Below are 20,367 nucleotides of genomic sequence, written 5' to 3'. Positions count from 1 at the left end.
TCCTAGGGTTATTTTCATGCTTATGACAAAGTATATCAATGAGACCCTTTGCTTTCTGTTATGAAGACAAGACTCCATCCATACAAGAGGAATGAAGTCGTAACACTTTAGCTGGGCAAGCAGAATTTTGTAATCCACACAAACAATAGCTAAATTGAGGTAAGATAATACATAAACAGGTTAATTTTTCTCATTTATCTATGCCATGACTTCATATCTGTGGTCTTGTATTGCTCTATCCATGGAGGACCAAGAAGAAAGTCGAGCTGTTTAATTAAATGAGTCAGCATTTCATCATAAGGCACTTTCTGAAATATTTTTGGAAGTATCGGAAGGAGTGAAGTAGGTGGTGGTTTCCTTACCTGCAGTTTTAAAGATGGGTATTACCATAGCATATTTAAGTAAGTTGGGGAATATGACCTAAGTCACTGACTTTTTGTTAAGCATAATACACTCCCGGAAATGGAAAAAAGAACACATTGACACCGGTGTGTCAGACCCTCCATACTTGCTCCGGACACTGCGAGAGGGCTGTACAAGCAATGATCACACGCACGGCACAGCGGACACACCAGGAACCGTGGTGTTGGCCGTCGAATGGCGCTAGCTGCGCAGCATTTGTGCACCGCCGCCGTCAGTGTCAGCCAGTTTGCCGTGGCATACGGAGCTCAATCGTGGTCTTTAACACTGGTAGCATGCCGCGACAGCGTGGACGTGAACTGTATGCGCAGCTGACGGACTTTGAGCGAGGGCGTATAGTGGGCATGCGGGAGGCCGGGTGGACGTACCGCCGAATTGCTCAACACGTGGGGCATGAGATCTCCACAGTACATCGATGTTGTCGCCAGTGGTCGGCAGAAGGTGCACGTGCCCGTCGACCTGGGACCGGACCGCAGCGACGCACGGATGCACGCCAAGACCGTAGGATCCTACGCAGTGCCGTAGGGGACCGCACTGCCACTTCCCAGCAAATTAGGGACACTGTTGCTCCTGGGGTATCGGCGAGGACCATTCACAACCATCTCCATGAACCTGGCCTACGGTCCCGCACACCATAAGGCCGTCTTCCGCTCACGCCCCAACATCGTGCAGCCTGCCTCCAGTGGTGTCGCGACAGGCGTGAATGGAGGGACGAATGGAGACGTGTCATCTTCAGCGATGAGAGTCGCTTCTGCCTTGGTGCCAATGATGGTCATATGCGTGTTTGGCGCCGTGCAGGTGAGCGCCACAATCAGGACTGCATACGACCGAGGCACACAGGGCCTACACTCGGCATCATGGTGTGGGGAGCGATCTCCTACACTGGCCGTACACCTCTGGTGATCATCGAGGGGACACTGAATAGTGCACGGTACATCCAAACCGTCATCGAACCCATCGTTCTACCATTTCTAGACCGGCAAGGGAACTTGCTGTTCCAATAGGACAATGCACGTCCGCATGTATCCCGTGCCACCCAACGTGCTCTAGAAGGTGTAAGTCAACTACCCTGGCCAGCAAGATCTCCGGATCTGTGCCCCATTGAGCATGTTTGGGACTGGATGAAGCGTCGTCTCACGCGGTCTGCCCGTCCAGCATGAACGCTGGTCCAACTGAGGCGCCAGGTGGAAATGGCATGGCAAGCCGTTCCACAGGACCACATCCAGCATCTCTACGATCGTCTCCATGGGAGAATAGCAGCCTGCATTGCTGCGAAAGGTGGATATACACTGTACTAGTGCCGACATTGTGCATGCTCTGTTGCCTGTGTCTATGTGCCTGTGGTTCTGTCAGTGTGATTATGTGATGTATCAGACCCCAGGAATGTGTCAATAAAGTTTCCCCTTCTTGGGACAATGAATTCTCGGTGTTCTTATTTCAATTTCCAGGAGTGTATTTTAATTCTTTCCCCTGAATGTCATCAAATGAAGCAGAATTACCACTTATCAGTGACCTGATGAATTTTGTAATCTCCTCAGGGGTTGTATTTATAAAGCTAATGTATTTTGCCGTGAAAAAGTGGTGTTCTGCAGCCAATCATCAGCAGGATCTTATATACAATTTCCTTAGCACAAGCCAAAGACTTTTGCCATCAACACAATCAATACCCTTGGATGTTTAGAACATTTGTCAGTTGTATATAATATCCTAAATTAATATGCTGATTAAAACTGCCATATAATTAAGTACTTTTATAACTGTTTCCGAGGCTCGTCTGTGTTTTGAAAGTGATATATGAAGACCTTCCTACTGGCTTGCTAGGCCTAACGCAAGAAAGGATTTTCTGTTGGGGTTGTCTCCCTTAGCCTTTGGAGTTTCTCCTCCACCACAAGGCAGTGGTTCCCTTCTCATTTAATCCCCAGAAAGGACGGTTGCCTTATCTGCTAGCTACGCCATTCCGAAGCCTTCCTTCTCCAGCGTCACTGCCATTAACATATTCATCCGTAACCCTGGGCATAGGTTCCGTGTTATACCCCACGGGATTGGGTCCCTGCCTGAACTCAGCCATCCTAGCACTCCAGCCTACTGAAGTGTAGGATGCCCACCCCTGCGACATGGACTCGCCAGACAGGAATTACCCCAGGAAGGAATAGGGAAGGGTACCCTACCTCCCTGAAGCTGGGTTAATGATTGTGTATGGTGCCACAATCAAGAGATTATAAAGGACCTCAGACAAGAAAGTATGAGAGAAGAAATTGAAAGAAAGAGATTAAGATGGTATGGGCATGTTAAGAGGATGCATGGGCAGAGACTCCCCAAAATTATGGAAGAACTAAAGATGGATGGGAAAGGATCTAGAGGGCGCCCAAGAACATGGTGGAAAATGGGAGTGAGAATATCTGTGGAAAGGAGAGGTGTGACCCGGCAGCAAGTGGAGGAAGAAAAGTGGTTGGAGGACCAAGCCAAATGGAGAGGACTCATCAGCACCCAGACTCGGCAGTAGCTGGAGCGGGATTCAGATATAGATAGATATAAATAAAATAGAAAGAAACTTCCACATGGGAAAAATATATTAAAAACAAAGATTCCAAGACTTACCAAGCAGGAAAGTGCCGCTAGATACGCACAATAAATAAAACACACAAACACACACACAGAATTTCGAGCTTTCGCAACCGGCAGCTGCTTCGTCAGAAAAGAGGGAAGGAAAAGGAAAGATGAAAGGATGTGGGTTTTAAGGGAGAGGGTAAGGAGTCATTCCAATCCCGGGAGCGGAAAGACTTACCTTAGGGGGAAAAAAGGATAGGTATATACTCGCGCGCGCGCGCACACACACACACACACACACACACACACACACACACACACACACACACACACACACACACATCCATCCATACATACACAGACACAAGCAGACATATTTTCAGTGTCTGTGTGTGTGTGTGTGTGTGTGTGTGTGTGTGTGTGTGTGTGTGTGTGTGTGTGTGTATATATATACCTATCCTTTTTTCCCCCTAAGGTAAGTCTTTCCGCTCCTGGGATTGGAATGACTCCTTACCCTCTCCCTTAAAACTCACATCCTTTCATCTTTCCTTTTCCTTCCCTCTTTCCTGACAAAGCAGCCGCCGGTTGCGAAAGCTCAAAATTCTGTGTGTGTGTTTGTGTGTTTTATTTATTGTGCCTATCTACCGGCACTTTCCCGCTTGGTAAGTCTTGGAATCTTTGTTTTTAATATATACATAGATAGATAGATACATAGATAAATAGATAGATATAACTGTTTCCATTACCATCATTACTCCTGTATGATTTTACTGTTATTCATTTTAGGGGAGAGCAAGACAGTGCTGAAGGAGTTCATAAAAAAAGAGTTAAATTTTACATCAACACTTTCTGCTTCTTAAATTTCTTCAGAGCATTCTTCCCATGATTTCTTCCCAACAGGCATTACTGAGTCACTGTTTATGATTATGTGGTACAATACTTCTCTTACTGATATGTACCTAACTGCTCAGCATTTTTTTTTTATTATAAACTATTAAGATTGTGGTCACAGTCTGTCTTCCACTGGCAGGATGAGGATTTTCACCTTGCTATTGAAATAAAAGCAGAAATTCAATGATTTACATAAAAGTATTTTATTTATATATGTACATAAGGACCTTACTCAGTAGAAGAAGTCTGACAGATATTACATAGAGGTTCATGAATGCAAACCATATCATTGAGCTGAACATCACATGAGAAAGCATGCTTGTGGCAGACTGTTCTGACAAGTGGTAGCGACAACCTACAAAATAATGAACCGTTGAGCAATTTGCTGGATGTATTATGTCTAGATCTACACTGGTGTCCAAAATTAAAGCACCAAACAGAAATTTTTCAAGTTTGCATTTATTTTGCTATAAAATAGTATCAACAGGTGACAACAAAGTAGAAACAATATAAAGAAACAACTGCAAAAGTAGAACAGTAGACAAAAATGTTCTTCGTTTTTTCCAACCTGACAGATTTACACACACTTTCCACCAACTGGTTAATGCCTCGCTACAGGATGTGCTCACCTCTGCCAGCAATAGAGGCCTGACAACAATGTAGCATGCTGTGAATGTCATCAGTGTCATATTGAGGCAATAACACCCATTCTTCTTGCAAAGCTGTTTTCAAGCCTTGGAGAGTGGTCAGTGAATGTTGACATGATGCAACCCATCTCCCTGGTGCATCCCAGACATGCTCTATGGGATTTGAATCAGGAGAGTGAGCAGGCCTCACCATGTGTGCAGTATCTTGCATTTCCAAGATAACATCAACCACTCATGCTCTGTGAGGTCAAGCATTATCTTCCATAAATATGAAGCCTGGGTGCACAGCACCTGGCAACTACTGTACATAAAGTCCCAAGACCATGTTGCAGTACCTAACAGCAGTACAATTTAATGAAGAGATGTTCGAGTGGTCAACATAATCCAGCTCATGTGGTTAGTGATCCTCCTTGATATCAATCTCTCTCCACAATGTTCGGGTTTCAAAATCAAGAACTCTTTCCACAATGTTCAGGTCTTGAAATAATGTTCCACTTGCCCTTCAGATGCGAATCCATCCAAAATCACTCTCCAGCCCAAATCGGGGCTCATCTGTGAAAAGAACATTGGCCCACTCTTCAACAGTACAGGTGGCATGTTGACAACTCCACTTTAAATATTCCCTTCTGTGAAGACGCATCAGAGGCACACATACAGCAGGTCTCCAACAATAAAGGTCACTCTGTCAAAGCCTTCTCTACACAGATTGCCTCGATAAAACACATCCAGTGGATGCTGCGAGGTCTGATGCCAGTTGCTACGCAGTACTAAGGCCACATCATTGTGCTTACAGCCAAATAATGGTCCTCTCTTTCTGATGTCACCCATGTTTGGCCCTGCCTGTGTCTTCAGGGTACGGTTTCAGTCTGTATTAAATATTGCTGCATCTGAGAAACAACAGAAAGACTAATGTTAAGCCATTGGGCCACATAACTTTACGACTCTCCTGCTTCCATTCTTCCTATGGGCCTCAAATGCAGACCGTCTGGTAGGCATCTTCTTTGTGCCATACTGCACCATCTGTGACTGTGTACGTGTTGACTGTGGATGTGGGACTACCCGACAAACACTACTCTCTTTGATAGGTGCCCTGACATTATTGCTGGCATGATTTTCTGTTGCCCAAATGCTATCTTCCATGCAGAACATGATCGTATGGTCGTCTGTTGCAGTTTGTATGATTATATCATGAATTAGACACAGGATGGGGAAACAGTAATTTGTTGCTTTAATTTTGGATACCAGTTATACAATATACTCTATAAGCGACTATACCATGTATGACAGCAGGTAATTCACACTAGTATTGGTAACTAGCCTATTCCACTCATGTGCTGAGTGAGGGAAAAATGTCTGTCTCTGTACTAGGTCAAAGCAATATCAGATGGAGCCTACCACAAAACATTTCTAACAGCACTGCCACTGAACGCTGCCTTGAACAGTTCCAGCTTGATCCACCACCACTGCCCCAAAATTATCCCTTTCAAGCCTTTTAAGAATTCCTAACATCCAGCACTGCTTTGCAGTCCTTCCTCAGGTTGCTATAACATGACCCTAACCCTGTCCTTTGCAGGACTCCAGGCTCTTCATTCCCTAAAAACTGATGACTCCATCACTATTCTCAAAGCTGACAAAGCATCTTCCATTATGGTACTTGACTGGCAGGATTATGTAAGTGAGGGTCTGTGCCAGTTGTCTGACATCTCTGTGTACAGCATCTACCATCAAGACCCCATCCCTGCAATACAAACTGAACAACAGTCTCTGCTTATAACCTCTGGGCCCTCGCAAGGACTAATACCTCAATCCATAAAACTTCTTACCCCAACCAAACCACACACCACCACCTTTTGTCTTCTTCCTAACATCCACAAACCCAATCAACCTTGGACTGTATATCTGCCTTAGCTGATCAACATCTGAAATCTATAATACAAAGACTTCCATACTATATTGAAGACATCAACCACTTCCTACATTGTCTGAAATCTGTGCCCTCCTATTCCCACCAAATACCTTGCTCCAGAAGTATTTGTCCTCTGGCCTGGTTTAAATACATTGATGGCATCCTTGCCATATGGGCTCAGGGCGAGGATGACCCATTAAAATTCTTAGAATCTCTAAATACTCTCTCCCACTTAAATTTCACATGGTCCTGTTCTGAATCCTATGCCACTTTTCTTGATGTTGACATTGTCCTCACCATTGGTCAGTTTCACACTTCTGTTCACATTAAACGTATCAATAAATAACAGTACTTATGACAGTTACCATCCTTTCCATGTCAAACTTTCCCTATCATACACCCTTGGCATTCAAGGCAAATATATTTATTTGTTTAGTTACAGACTCTTTACAGCAATACCCACCACTCCCACCTCACCCTTCATTGGATGTAATTACTCCACCAACTTACTTCAAAAGAAGCAGATTTCCCAGATCATCACATGCAATCCTGATATTACTGATTCTCAACAAAAAAATAAATAAATAAATAAAAGAGAGAGACAGAGAGAGAGAGAGAGAGAGAGAGAGAGAGAGAGAGAGAGAGAGAGAGAGAGAGAGAGAGAGAGAGAGAACAACTAAGGGATTCACTTCCTTTCACTCAGTATTATCCATGCCTTGAATGTAGGAGGTGTCAGGAAAAAGTAACAGGTAATTTCGTTTTTCATAAAGAACTTTTATTTATTTATCAACATCAACTTTGTCTCCTTCAAGGAAATTCCTCTCAGAAACAGTACACTTGTGCCAGCAATTGTTGAAGTCATGGAACCACTTCAACATACCAGTTTCATTTTTTGCCAAAAAAATCATGAACAAGCATTGAGGTGGGAGCAAGTGCATTATCGTGATGCAATGTCCATGAGTGGTTTTGCCACAATTCTGGTTGTTTTCTTCAGATTGTTTTGTGCAAATGGTGCATTACTTCCAGGAAGTATTCCTTATTGGCCATATGACCAAATGCAGGAATTTATGATGCACTATGATGCACTATAAGCAAAGAAAAATGTGAGAAGATACTTCACATGTGATCAAACTTGTCAAATTTTTTTCGGTCTTGGATCTTCAGGCAGTTTGCATTCGGACTATTGGGCCTAGGTTTTGACTTCATACACATGTGTCATCACCTGTTATAACCTTCTTTAGAAGTTCTGAATCATTGTAAACTTCATTCAGCAATTCCTGAAAGATGCCTATGCAATGTCATAAAATTCAACAATTTTGAATGAACTCTGGTGCTACAGGTTTCATGCCCAAATCATCCTAAAAAATTGCTTGGAATGAGCCAAGGGATTTGCCACCATCATCAGTAATTTCCCTAATGGTGATTCTCAAGATCCATTTTTTTTTTTTTTTTCTTCTTCCATGTTGTCATCAGTAATTGATGTGTTAGGGCATCCAGGGCAGTCATCATCTTCAATATCTTCTCAACCCTCTTTGAAATGTTTATTCTGCTCATAAACTCTTGTCTTACTCATACTCAATTCACCACAAGCCAAAGTCAACATTTTGAATGTGGTGCTGCACTTTATTCCATTTTCAAGCAAAATTTAATGCAAGTACTTCAATCCATCTTTTTTGAAAATAAGTACTCATCAAGCTCTCAAAAACACATGTAATCCTTTTGACTGTCAACAAGAAACTAAATATTGAAAACATCTGAAAATACAATCATACAGTAGGAACATGTGTACCACCAAGATAAAAAAAAAATAATCAAAATCATATGTACAAAGCCCACAAAATTGAAAAAGTCCTGTTATTTTTTGATAATACCTTGTATTAATCACCTACTTTGACAAGGCTGTGACTTCTTAAAATCATGCCCTTAAGTGAGGTCTGTTCTGTCTGACACAGATAGAATAGCCTTTCCTCACCTCAATAACCTTGTCAGTTTCTGTGCACCTTCCACACCCCTCTCCCTACACTGTAACTCCTACCCCTGCGACTGTTCCCACTGTAAGACTTACCCTATGCACCCTCTTACCACCACCTATACCAGCCCTGAACTGGCAAATATATATTATCAAAGAGAAAACCATCTGTAAAATTACACATATCCTATACCAGCTGTTACATGAACACTGTTCAACCATTTACACTGGCATGACAACTATCACATTATTAATTAGGATGGGTGGGGATAGGCAGAGGCAGAATTTGTATATTGACAAGACAATATCCAATTGCAGAGTATGTCTACAATGTGACAGTTGTGATCTTGATGCCTGTCTTATCACACAAACTATCTGGATTCTTTCCCCAGACACCAGTTTCTCAAAAATCTGCATGTGGGAAATGACGTCACAACATGTAGTTGATTCTCGCCACCCACCTGGCCTTAATTTCTAAGGTCTCAGCATTTCCTCTCAGTAACTATTCTTTTCTTCATTCTATTTATTTTTCTATATCTTTTATTTTCTGATCTGCCTATTTTTCACTGAGCTCCACCTCTACCACATACAGTGCAGCTAGCTCTCAGCTCTTATTATCTCATGCACAATGTTTTGTCAGTAATCTCTGTCTCGCACGTTACCGTCACATTTTCAAATCTCATCCAATGCAGTCCCCCAACAATCAATCTTTGCTGCTCATCCCATCCAATAAGTGTCCCCTGACCCCGAGTTCTGGATGACTTTTCCAAACTCTCCCCATTTCCTACACCTCACCAGTTCTTTCCTTCACACCTCTTCTTCCTCCTCCTTTCTGTCTGGCAGGAGGAGCCACTGGCTCCAAAAGCTTGCATATTTTAGTACCTTTATACGTGTGTTCCCCTGCCACTGCTTCATGAATAGACATTTTTATCCATCCAATTGCATTACGTAACAATATTATGAAAAGGGAAGATGCTACTCACCATATAGCAGAGTAGCAACTTTCTTTTTCACAATATTGTTACATTCCATCCTGAATTTTCCATTGTTCAATTACATTATGTTTATGTATTAAGATAGACATTCTCTTTTTTTTAATTCTATTTGTCCTTAGTCGTGATAAGCAATGTGTGTACATAATAGAATTGCTGTAAAGCCTGTCTTGAATATCAGTTCTCAAAATTTATACAACAAAGTATCCCAAAAACAGTGATAACTTTCTTCCAAATATCATTATTTGCATTTTCTGAACATTTATGTTACACTTTTGTATAAACCGTATTGACCTGTCACAATTTTTTCTGTGTAACATTGAAATTTTTCAATGTACACAGTCATGCCTCCTTGATAATCCTCGAAATGCTGGAGCAGTATATTAGAATTAGTCATTTTGGGGCCTTGTATTAAATCATCATCCCCTCCCAGAATTTTCCTGACAAAGCTAAAGCTCCCATTCATATTTCATGCAACTACCCCTAAACATTTATGTGATATGAGAAACTGCAGAAGTTTACTATTAGTCCTATTGCTGGATACTATTGCATATCTTTGTTATGGGTGTTATCTTGTGTCCTTCCCAATTTTAAAACATGCTACTCAGAACACAAAGAGTACATCTACATCTACATCTACATGGATACTCTGCAATTCACATTTAAGTGCTCGGTAGAGGGTTCATCGAAACACAATCATACTATCTCTCTACCATTCCAATCCCTAACAGTGCACGGGAAAAACGAACACCTAAACCTTTCTGTTCAAGCTCTGATTTCTCTTATTTTATTTTGATGATCATTCCTACCTATTTAGGTTGGGCTCAACAAAATATTTTCGCGTTCGGAAGAGAAAGTTAGTGACTGAAATTTCGTTCATAGATCTCGGCGTGACGAAAAAGTCTTTGTTTAATGACTTCCATCCCAATCCGCGTATCATATCTGCCACACTCTCTCCCCTATTACATGATAATACAAAACGAGCTGCCCTTTTTTGCGCTCTTTCGATGTCCTCTGTCAATCCCACCTGGTAAGGATCCCACACCGCGCAGCAATATTCTAACAGAGGACAAACGAGTGTAGTGTAAGCTGTCTCTTTAGTGGACTTGTTGCAGCTTCTAAGTGTCCTGCCAATGAAATGCAACCTTTGGCTCGCCTTCCCCACAATATTATCTTTGTGGTCTTTCCAACTGAAGTTGTTCGTAATTTTAACACCCAGGTACTTAGTTGAATGGACAGCCTTGAGAATTGTACTATTTATCGAGTAATCCAATTCCAACGGATTTCTTTTGGAACTCATGTGGATCACCTCACACTTTTCGTTATTTAGTGTCAACTGCCACCTGCCACACCATACAGCAATTTTTTCTAAATCGCTTTGCAACTGATACTGGTCTTTGCATGACCTTACTAGATGGTAAATTACAACATCATCTGCAAACAACCTAACAGAACTGCTCAGATTGTCACCCAGGTCATTTATATAGATCAGGAACAGCAGAGGTCCCAGGATGCTTCCCTGGGGAACACCTGATATCACGTCAGTTTTACTCGATGATTTGCCGTCTATTACTACGAACTGCGACCTTCCTGACAAGAAATCATGAATCCAGTCGCACAACTGAGACGATACCCCATAGGCCCGCAGCTTGATTAGAAGCCACTTGTGAGGAACGGTGTCAAATGCTTTCCAGAAATCTAGAAATACGGAATCAACTTGAGATCCCCTGTCGAGTAAATACCGTATTAGTTATACTCCATATTTCTTACAATCATTTGGCAAGTATACTTTGCTGTAGAAAACAGTATAATAGGAGAGCAATCTTAATGGTGCTGCTGACACTATTTCATTTATCATTTACATATGTTGATAAGATTAGTGATACTGTTATGTATTGTGTTATGTTCACTTCTGGCTGGTACTGAGTCATAGCTGCTTGGAAATGTGTAATTGTGTGAGAAATTGGCCATTTCACATAATTGCATAATCCACAGTGAGGTGATAAAGGTAATCTTCCAAGGAATATTGGTTCATCCATGTATTTATTATTGACCTACTGCAACCCCTTTATACCTTCATCAGTGCCCTATCCTACAGACAACATTTTTCTTTTCTGCATTGGATATTAGAAACCAGCCTTAATTCAGTAATACAAGGTGTGTGATGTCTTTATCTACTATAGTTGTTTTTCTTTCTTTCTCTCTATTTTTTTTTCTCTCGTCCCTTTCATGATAGTTCCCTTTGGTTGTTATACACTGGTGGAGTCATTGTTCCCAGTTTTGGCAGCAATACTGAAAAACTTGAACTAGTAGCACCTTTAAAATGTCAGTCACATTCTTTTGAATGACCTCCACAGTCCCAAAACAACATCTTATTAAGACATTTTTCAATTTTAGGAAAATAAAAAAGTCTAAGGACTCTGATCAGATGAATAGGGGGCTGTGGAACAATAGCAATGCCTTTTGAGGTCAGAAATTCAATGATGGAAGTGGCCATGTGACATGACCCACTGTCATGATGCAGTATTCACTTGTCTGCAGTGTCCGGTCTCACTCAGTTCACTATTTTCCTGAACATTCCAAGTACATCTTTCTAGAATACTTGGTTGTGTATTCATTCAGGAGGAACATTCTCACTAGAGCCTGCATCCATTCAATGTTTTTGAAGCTGATGGTCTCCCTGAACGAGGTTAATCTTAAAGGTGTTCTCAGCCTTTCATAAATGATTTGCACCAGCAAAAAACTTATGCTCTTGATAAGGGATGTACCTCACAGACCAGTTTCAAATTTTCAAAGGTCACACATGCAGATTATCCCAGTTTAACACATAACTTGATGGCATAATGTTGCTCTAAATTTTGCTGTTCCATTTTTGTAACACCCAACAACAACACAACTTCACTTATGGCACTCTCAAACATCATGTGATGGCTGTATGGAGTTCAGAGTGAGCATCTGGAGGAGATGAACATTGATCCCAAGTAGAACAACAAAGTTTTAGCAGGTTGCTCATAGTGTTGTCATTCTCATTACTTTTGACACGTCTCATATACCATGTGAACCCAAATTACGCTGACAAAATGCTGGAGAGAGGTCAGAGATATTTCCGAGTATTTTGTTATTTGGCCTCATGGTTCATTACAAAGTAATTGCACTTGATATTGATTTCTTGCCCCTGTAATCTTTGTGTATGTACAGGACTGAAAATATCTGGACATCAGTGCAATGAGAGGTATTGCGTGTTTTGTTTGGAAACAAACTTGTTCTATTCACTCACAGTACTAGCAGCTGACTTCAATAATGTCCACTATACTCTTCACCCTCCAGTCTGCATTCAATACTGCTTGGTTCTGTCTCAGACTCATTTTTCTGGCAGTGTTAGCTGTCTATTAATAGTGACACACAGCTTTATGACTAGTATTACTAAAAAATGGAAATGTTGTATGGCATAGTTGGCTGAGAAATCCCATGGGGTGGGTTCAGCTGCCTATTGGAAAGGGTGTTCTTGCTCAATGCACATTGACCATCCTTTCCATGTACCGGTGAGAGAGCTGTGTCATATGTGAATTTGTGTGGTGTACATGAGGATAATGCTTGTATGTATAGCGGAGAGTTATGTTCATATTGTTTCATTATTATTATTATTATTATTATTATGTAAGAAATGAGAGGGTGAAATCTGGCACCATAGATAGCCTTTAGCTATACAACACAGAGTGAACAAACTGTGATAAATATGTACATATTTCATATGAGGATTGTTGCATTACTCTGTGTGTTGTGTTGTACATTTTGATAATTGCGTATTACAGACTTTTTCACTATTGTGAAGGGATTGTAACAGAAACGAATCTAACTGGTGTAACAAATTTAATAAATCATAGTTACATTATTACTCTGTAAGAAACAAGTAGAAGCCATGAGTCCCTTATGCCAAAATATGCAGTAGATATCCCTCAAAAACCTTCAAAATTCTGTGGTGGTGTTCTGGTTCACCCTGTATACATTGTCTACAAGACATATATCTGTTTCAAGAGTTACCTGAATCATAGCACAATGCGCCACCTTTCGGAGGATAGAGGTCTACAAGATCTGCAGACTGGTTTGGAGTTCTGTCAAAACTCCACTGTATATTCGTGGTCATAGTCTTTTATTCTGTTTTCACTGCAATGGGGAATAAAACTAGATCGAGATAACAAATGATGGACGAAGTTTGATATAGTAAGACACATTACTTGCTGCATATGACAGAACTGTAAATGATCATAAATGCACATGCTTCTATATACTAAAATAATTATCAGTTAAAAGAAACTGAATTTGAGTTTACAGGGACTTGGTCTAATCATTACCTACAAAAAGACACAAATACTTATAGCAAGCTTGCAACGTATGCTGCTTATTTGCTTGTCCAGTGTGCCTGAAAACTTAAATCATATGTAAGTTGCTTGTAGAGCCACTGTCAGTAACCAGTTGTAGCATAATAGTACATAGTGCTATATTGTCATTTTGCTGAAACTACTGCCTATAAATGTTTATAAAGGAAAGTCACATGTCACCCATTTCTGCACAGGCAAAGCAGCGTCTCATGAAGGAAAACCAATTTCTTCTTCAGCAACTGGAGGCTGCCTACAAAGAGCTCCATTCCTTGAGGGACCATGTGGGAGAAGTCCGGCAACAAACTGTTGCTTTCATCCTCAGTCAGATGGAAACATTACATATTCAGAAAGACACTCATTTGTAATAAGTGACCTTCTGACTTCCTATTTCAACACATTAGACTGATCAAGAAGCTATTACATAACTATTTTGTTGTAAATTTTAAAAGTGTTCACAGGATGAAACTCACTAAATGTATGATAAGAATGAAGTCTGTGGTAATTTTGTACACTGTATATACATTTGTATATATAAGAAAATAAGTAAACAAGTCATTTCATTTGTATATATGCATAAATGTACTTATTAACTTCACCAGTGATGGAAATAAATCCCAGTAATGCTGTACATCTAGCTTACAAAGAACTCTGTGTTTTTTGCAACATTCTTGCATTTCAGGTAACCAACAAGGCAGCATCAATTCAGCTATTCCTTCTTTTTCTCTGATTTGTGGATTGCTTTAGGAGACAAACTGCTTCTGTGCATCATATTAATGTGTTTCAGCAGTACATTTCCTTTTGTGATATCAGTCTCTTATATTTGTGTCTTGTGTGTTGATGCCTTTTATCACTGGTAATGCATTTCTTGGTATTTGTACAAAAAGTTGGTTTGAAAAAAGCCTCAGCCTCACCAGATATATTACTCAGTTATGATTTATCTGCTAATGTATGCTGCACTCTTTTGTTCTATTGGTGATGTCATTGGAGAGCTTGAACTAGGGCAAAGGTAGGGAAGGAAATTGGCAGTATCTTTTACAGAGGAACTTTCTAAACATTTACCTTAACAGATTTAGGAAAATCATGGAAAACTTGATCTGCATGAGTGGATGGGGATTTGAGCTGTGATCCTCCCAGTTGTCAGCCCAGTGTGCCGTAGCACATCACTCGCTACTTGTTGAAGAGATGTTGTTATTCTTGCATGTATGGGTATTTGTTTTACTGTGTGATTCTGATACATATTCACAGTTATAGATTATTGACACTCACAAAATTTATTGCATGAGCTGGTGGCAATTTCTATTTATTTATTTATTGCCTATTGTTTCTAGTCTCTTATCTAGTATTTCTCGACTATTAAAGAGATAATTCATAGCTACGGCTCTCTGAATGACGTAACAGTAATTTACTTTGTGGAATATCTGTAGGTCTTATTGCTTTTAAAAATAAATTATATATGGACATTAACTACACTCTCCTAGAAAATTGTTAGTCACTACAGGCTAAAGGAAAAATGTAAAATATCCTGCTACTTTTGCACACATGTAAACAATACATTTGTTTAGCCCGCTGAATCTGAACACTTTTACTGGGAAAAACAATACAAAAATGAGTGTCATGAAACTCCAGCATATTTTAATGACATTCACTAAGCGGTAGGTCCCCTACATTCAACACACCATGGAAATTACCGTAAGGTTGAAATAAAATGACTGTGAGGCATTGTTGACTGAGAGGCCCTATCCAGGGAAGTTCAGACACCGGATTGCAAGTCTTATTTCAGCTGACGCCACACTGGGTGATTTGTGCATCAGCCATGATGATTCTTATCCTTAAGCATGTCAAAATGTCTTATGTTATGTCAAAAAGTAGCAGTTGTGGAAGTCAAAGCAAAAAGCCAGAATGAAGTTACATATCTTAAGTATGGTTTTTCCTTCTTTTCTTTCTTCCGTTTGCGTGATCATTAACATTAATATATTAATGATAGCAGCTTCAGGTACTTTTATTTTAATAGTGACGACATGGTCAACAATGAGATCATCTCAAAATTTCCCAACTATAAGTTCAATTATGTTTCATTGAGACAGCAACATGAGAATGAAGGTTCGAAAAAATGTGCCTCCGTATATCATGAAAGGTGGTGCTATGTGTGTTTGGGGGGGGGGGGGGGGGGGGAGGGAGGAGGGAGGAATGTGTACTAGCAGAGTTTTAGCCCAGGGTGATTGGGGGAACGTAGTATGTGCTGCATTTCAGAGGGCATGATGGGGAGTGAGGGTGATTGAAAGTTTGTGATTTCCATGTTGTATCTTAAGTAATGAATCTGTGTGGAAACCATTATACTCATTAGTGATGGTAAACTATTCATTTGTTATGTTCCAATCTCATCAAAAAGGAGAACCTCCAGTTACGTGTTAAGAGTCAGTGTATACGTTAACAAAAGGACAACTCTTAGAAAGTTTGCTCTGTATGCTGCATTAACAATGAACTATTTCCATCTGCTTAATGCAGTTCCTGCTTGTGTCAACTAAATTTAACTGAGAAAATTACAAAGGAAAGTGCTTCATTGAAAAATATGTTTCTGCTTCCTCAAATTATATTAAATGCCTACTGCTTATCTCTTATTGATAGCTTAATATTTACTTGATTACAATGGTGTAACAGAAAATAATACCTACATCTGTAAATAGAGAGGCCTATTTGCAGTACATTACTCCTTGACACATAGCTTTGTAATGAACACTATTACTTGCCGTACAGACAACAGAACTTTTTGGTTGAAGAGGCTCTCCCTTAACTAATGTTTACCTCAGAGTATGGAACCTGCTGTATTTCATTATTTAGCTTTGTTGTAAGACCCCCCCCCACCGCCACACCTTTCAGTCATAACAGTCATCAATTATGTAGAGGTATTTTTAAATTAATGCTACCAGTCACAAACTTTGTCAACTATTGTATTACTTATTTATTTAGTGACATGTTTTGAGGGTTAAACCTCATCTTCAGGCTAAATGGCATTACAAAAACAGCTTTACAAGAAATTCATACTGATATTACCACAGCATTTATGAAAAGACTATGTAATATCCATATGACCTTACTGTATAGTTGTTTTTGTAATGCCATTTAGCCTGAAGATGAGGTTTAACCCTCAAAGCATGTCACTAAATATATAAGTAATACAATAGTTGACAAAGTTTGCGACTGGTAGCAGGAATTTAAAAATACCTTTACATATTTCTTGATGCAGTCATAGTCGAAAAATAGTCAAAATGGCTTCAAATTCAGTCATCAGCTAATTAAAGGGAAGGAAGTTGTAGTGTCAACTTCTGTGATTCATGTATACTTTGTTCTGTGTGATACCATATTTTTACTGACTGTTTATACGAAGCAGAGACTGAGGATCAGCCTAGGAATTGCCCAAATGAACATGTAAAAGTTCTAAAACCACAATCAGGCTTGTTAGGGTACTAGACCAACAGTCATTAATCTTTCATGAATATTCAATCAATGCTGATTCCCTTACCTGCCTTGCAAGCTACTGAACTTGCATTATGCTATGCAACAAGGTCCATTGGTTGATGGCACTGCTGCAACATAAATAAACAAGTTACATTTTCTGTGAGTAATGAGGAAGTGAATATTGTGAATCTGATTTTTTTAAAGGTGGAACAGAGGCTTATGTACAAAAATAATTTACCATGATAAGAGAATGTGGGATAGAATGTTTCCTGAAGGCTCTAGATGGCACCAGTCACACTACTTATCAGACAATGAAACAAACAATTTTCACTGAGTAAACTTTTATTTTTGTTAGCTTACTAAAATGTACAAACATAATTATCATCATTTTAAAGGCATCTTACATCAGTTGACAAATTTCCAGTTCAGTACTGTGACCCTTACCAAACAAATTACAAGCACAGTGATGAGTTCTAAGATTCTCTCACTATTCTCCTGAAAGCTATGCTAAATAGAAGTCTTGGATGTTACTATGAAATGTTATCATGCTATACTGACAAAGTTGCACAGCAATATTTAGAAAAAGAGGAAAGCAATGATGGGAAAAGGTGTGAACAGCCCCTAACAATTCAGTCATGTGTTGACCATGAAAAACTTGAGACTTCTATCTCCCTGCCCCCCCCCCCCCCCCCTCATACACACACACACACACACACACACACACACACACACACACACACACACACACACACACAAATGAAAAAACAAATGAAAAAATATCCACAAGGGATGAATTCCATGAACATCCATCTTACTTTATGCTGAACTTGATAAATAAATGCAACTGAAAATTATAGGGGCAACGGCAGAAGGTGAGCAAAGACCTTTACTGGAGTAGAAAGAAGTCACGGCAAAATCACAGTGGCAGGGGCGGCTTCTGAGGTAAAGTGTTGGACCTATAGAAGCACGATCTGCCATCTAGCAATCATGTTAGAATACATCAGGGAACAGTTTTTTTGTAATCTAGTTTAACAATCTTTCTGCAAATTAACGCTAATGCATTCCTAAACACCATTTAATGCTTAATTAAATCCAATAGAGAAATAATACACTTAAATAGCGTTCTAAATAGCTGTGTGCAATTTGAATACAATTATACCCTTAGATTTTGGAACTAAGAGGCATTATTTCAATATTGGTATATTTCACAACAGCAGGGCTATTGCTACAGAACAAAAAAACTAACATATTCACCATCTGTTGAGCATCTGTTTTCCAAGCAAAGGTGTAGTATTTCTGTTTATACTCATTATGTTTGTGTGATACAGTTCTGTACAAACACATTGTAGTGATTGCAAGGTCAGGTAATTGACCATATATAGCTGTCTGCACAGTGTTATCTGTAAGGGAAACTTCAGTTGCCTATGAAAATAGCATACACGCATATATAGCTGTCTGCACCCCAAAGTAAATGAATTGTTAAAAATACCATTTAGCAACAGGACTCTCAGATAAAAATCACTAGGTAGGCCACTCCCGAATCTGAATCTACAGAAGCGAACAAAATGCCCTATGTTCAAACCAGAAATTTACCAAGAGAAGAAATGGATTTGAGATTGTGAAGAAAGCAATGTTGTTTTTTGCTTTCTTTGTGTGTGGTTTTTTTCTTTTTTTTGGGGGGGGGGGGGGAGGAGGGAGATATTCATTGGTGTAAGACCGGAATAACTGATGTGGGCATATATTGTCTAAAATAAAACTACATGAAATGTCAAAGGAACACATGAATAATGTGCTTAGTCTTTCATTTCTAGGCAAAACTAACATTCTGCAGAAATTAGATTCGCAATATAGACAAACAATTAACAGCCACAACAAATGTGTAGAAAAGAATGGGTACATACTGAATTTAATTGTAAAGTTCTGTGGCGCTTTGGAACTGGCTCTCACGACCACAATGAGTCTGATGCCTCTCAGAACAAGAGAGTTTTTAGTGAGCTAATACAGTTCAGCATGGAACTGGATAATGATCTTCAAATTCATCTCATTCAAGCATCAGTGTTCAAAGACATTTCAAAGACTGTTCAGAACAAACTACTGCAATGCATCTTAGAAGTGTACCATAATGAAGTTCATAAAGAAATAAAATGTGCTGATTATGTTGCAATAATTGTGGATGAAAGCACAGATGTGTCTTGTGAATTTCAATTGTTTATTGTTTTGTGTTATGTTGTTGAGGGAAAACCTGTTGAAAGATTTTGGAACTTTGTTAATCCAGAAAGTCAGAATACTCATACTATAGCTGAGAGTATTCTGAAAGAAACTGAACCATTAATTGGCGATTATCGACCAAAATTAATAGATCAGAGTTACAATGGTGCAAACGTCATGAGTGGCAAGTTGAATGGGGTTCAGAAATTAACTAAAGATAAATATCCAAATGCAAACTACATCCATTGTCATGCACATGTGTTCAACCTTATGTCTATGGCAGCATCTGTTAGTCACAAATCCCACATCTTTTTTGCACACCTTTCAGGTAATTCTTTCTTTTCTAACTTGCCGCAGGGATCAAAAGTGTTGGGCAGCATTATTCAAAAAAAGCTTGCCCTGAGTGTGTGACGAGATGGAATTACCACTCACTAGTAGTAAAAGATGTTTTGAAAACAGGGAAAAATCTTATTACTGTTATGGAAGTCACTGCAACAAGTGAGAGCATAAAACTATCTTCCACTACTGAAAATGCTGGTTCATACAAACAATGACTGCAAGATAACAATTTCATTTTCTGGATATCATTTTTTATAAGGTAATGCCTCATACAGACGTACTTTTTAATCATCTTCAGAAGGAGATAACCGAATCAACAACAGCAAGGAATTAGCATATTTCATCAAAATATAAGAGGTAATAGAGATAAAGTTAGTGAACTGCTAATAGATTTTAACCCTGAAATTATTGGTATATCAGAGCACCACTTAAATAATTTGATAATTCAGAGGCTTCCTTTACCAGGTTACAGATTAGCTGGCTGTTTCTCAAGGAGTTCCTTGCGGGATGGGGGAGTGGCTCTGTATGTAAAAAAACAGTATTTCATTTGAGTCCATAGACATATCACAACACTGCACTGAACAGATATTTGAAAGTTGTGCAGCATTAGTTG

General features: G+C 39.6%; 1 protein-coding gene across 1 annotated transcript in view; it reads left to right on the top strand.

The window, feature by feature from the left end:
• The window catches only part of LOC126266679 (ras guanyl-releasing protein 3-like), a 350,931-nt gene extending 336,534 nt beyond the window's left edge, over nt 1-14,397 (top strand). Inside the window, exon 14 of the mRNA XM_049971101.1 lies at nt 13,946-14,397. Coding sequence (XP_049827058.1) covers nt 13,946-14,116 — 171 coding nt within the window. The 3' untranslated portion in view covers nt 14,117-14,397. The remainder of the gene's footprint in view (nt 1-13,945) is intronic.
• Nucleotides 14,398-20,367: the final 5,970 nt, after the last annotated feature.

The sequence above is a fragment of the Schistocerca gregaria genome, chromosome 4 (assembly GCF_023897955.1).
Source record: "Schistocerca gregaria isolate iqSchGreg1 chromosome 4, iqSchGreg1.2, whole genome shotgun sequence".
In the NCBI taxonomy this organism is placed as follows: domain Eukaryota; kingdom Metazoa; phylum Arthropoda; class Insecta; order Orthoptera; family Acrididae; genus Schistocerca; species Schistocerca gregaria.
The sequence above is the reverse complement of the archived record's forward strand: the minus strand, read 5'-3'. Positions and strand labels throughout refer to the sequence as shown.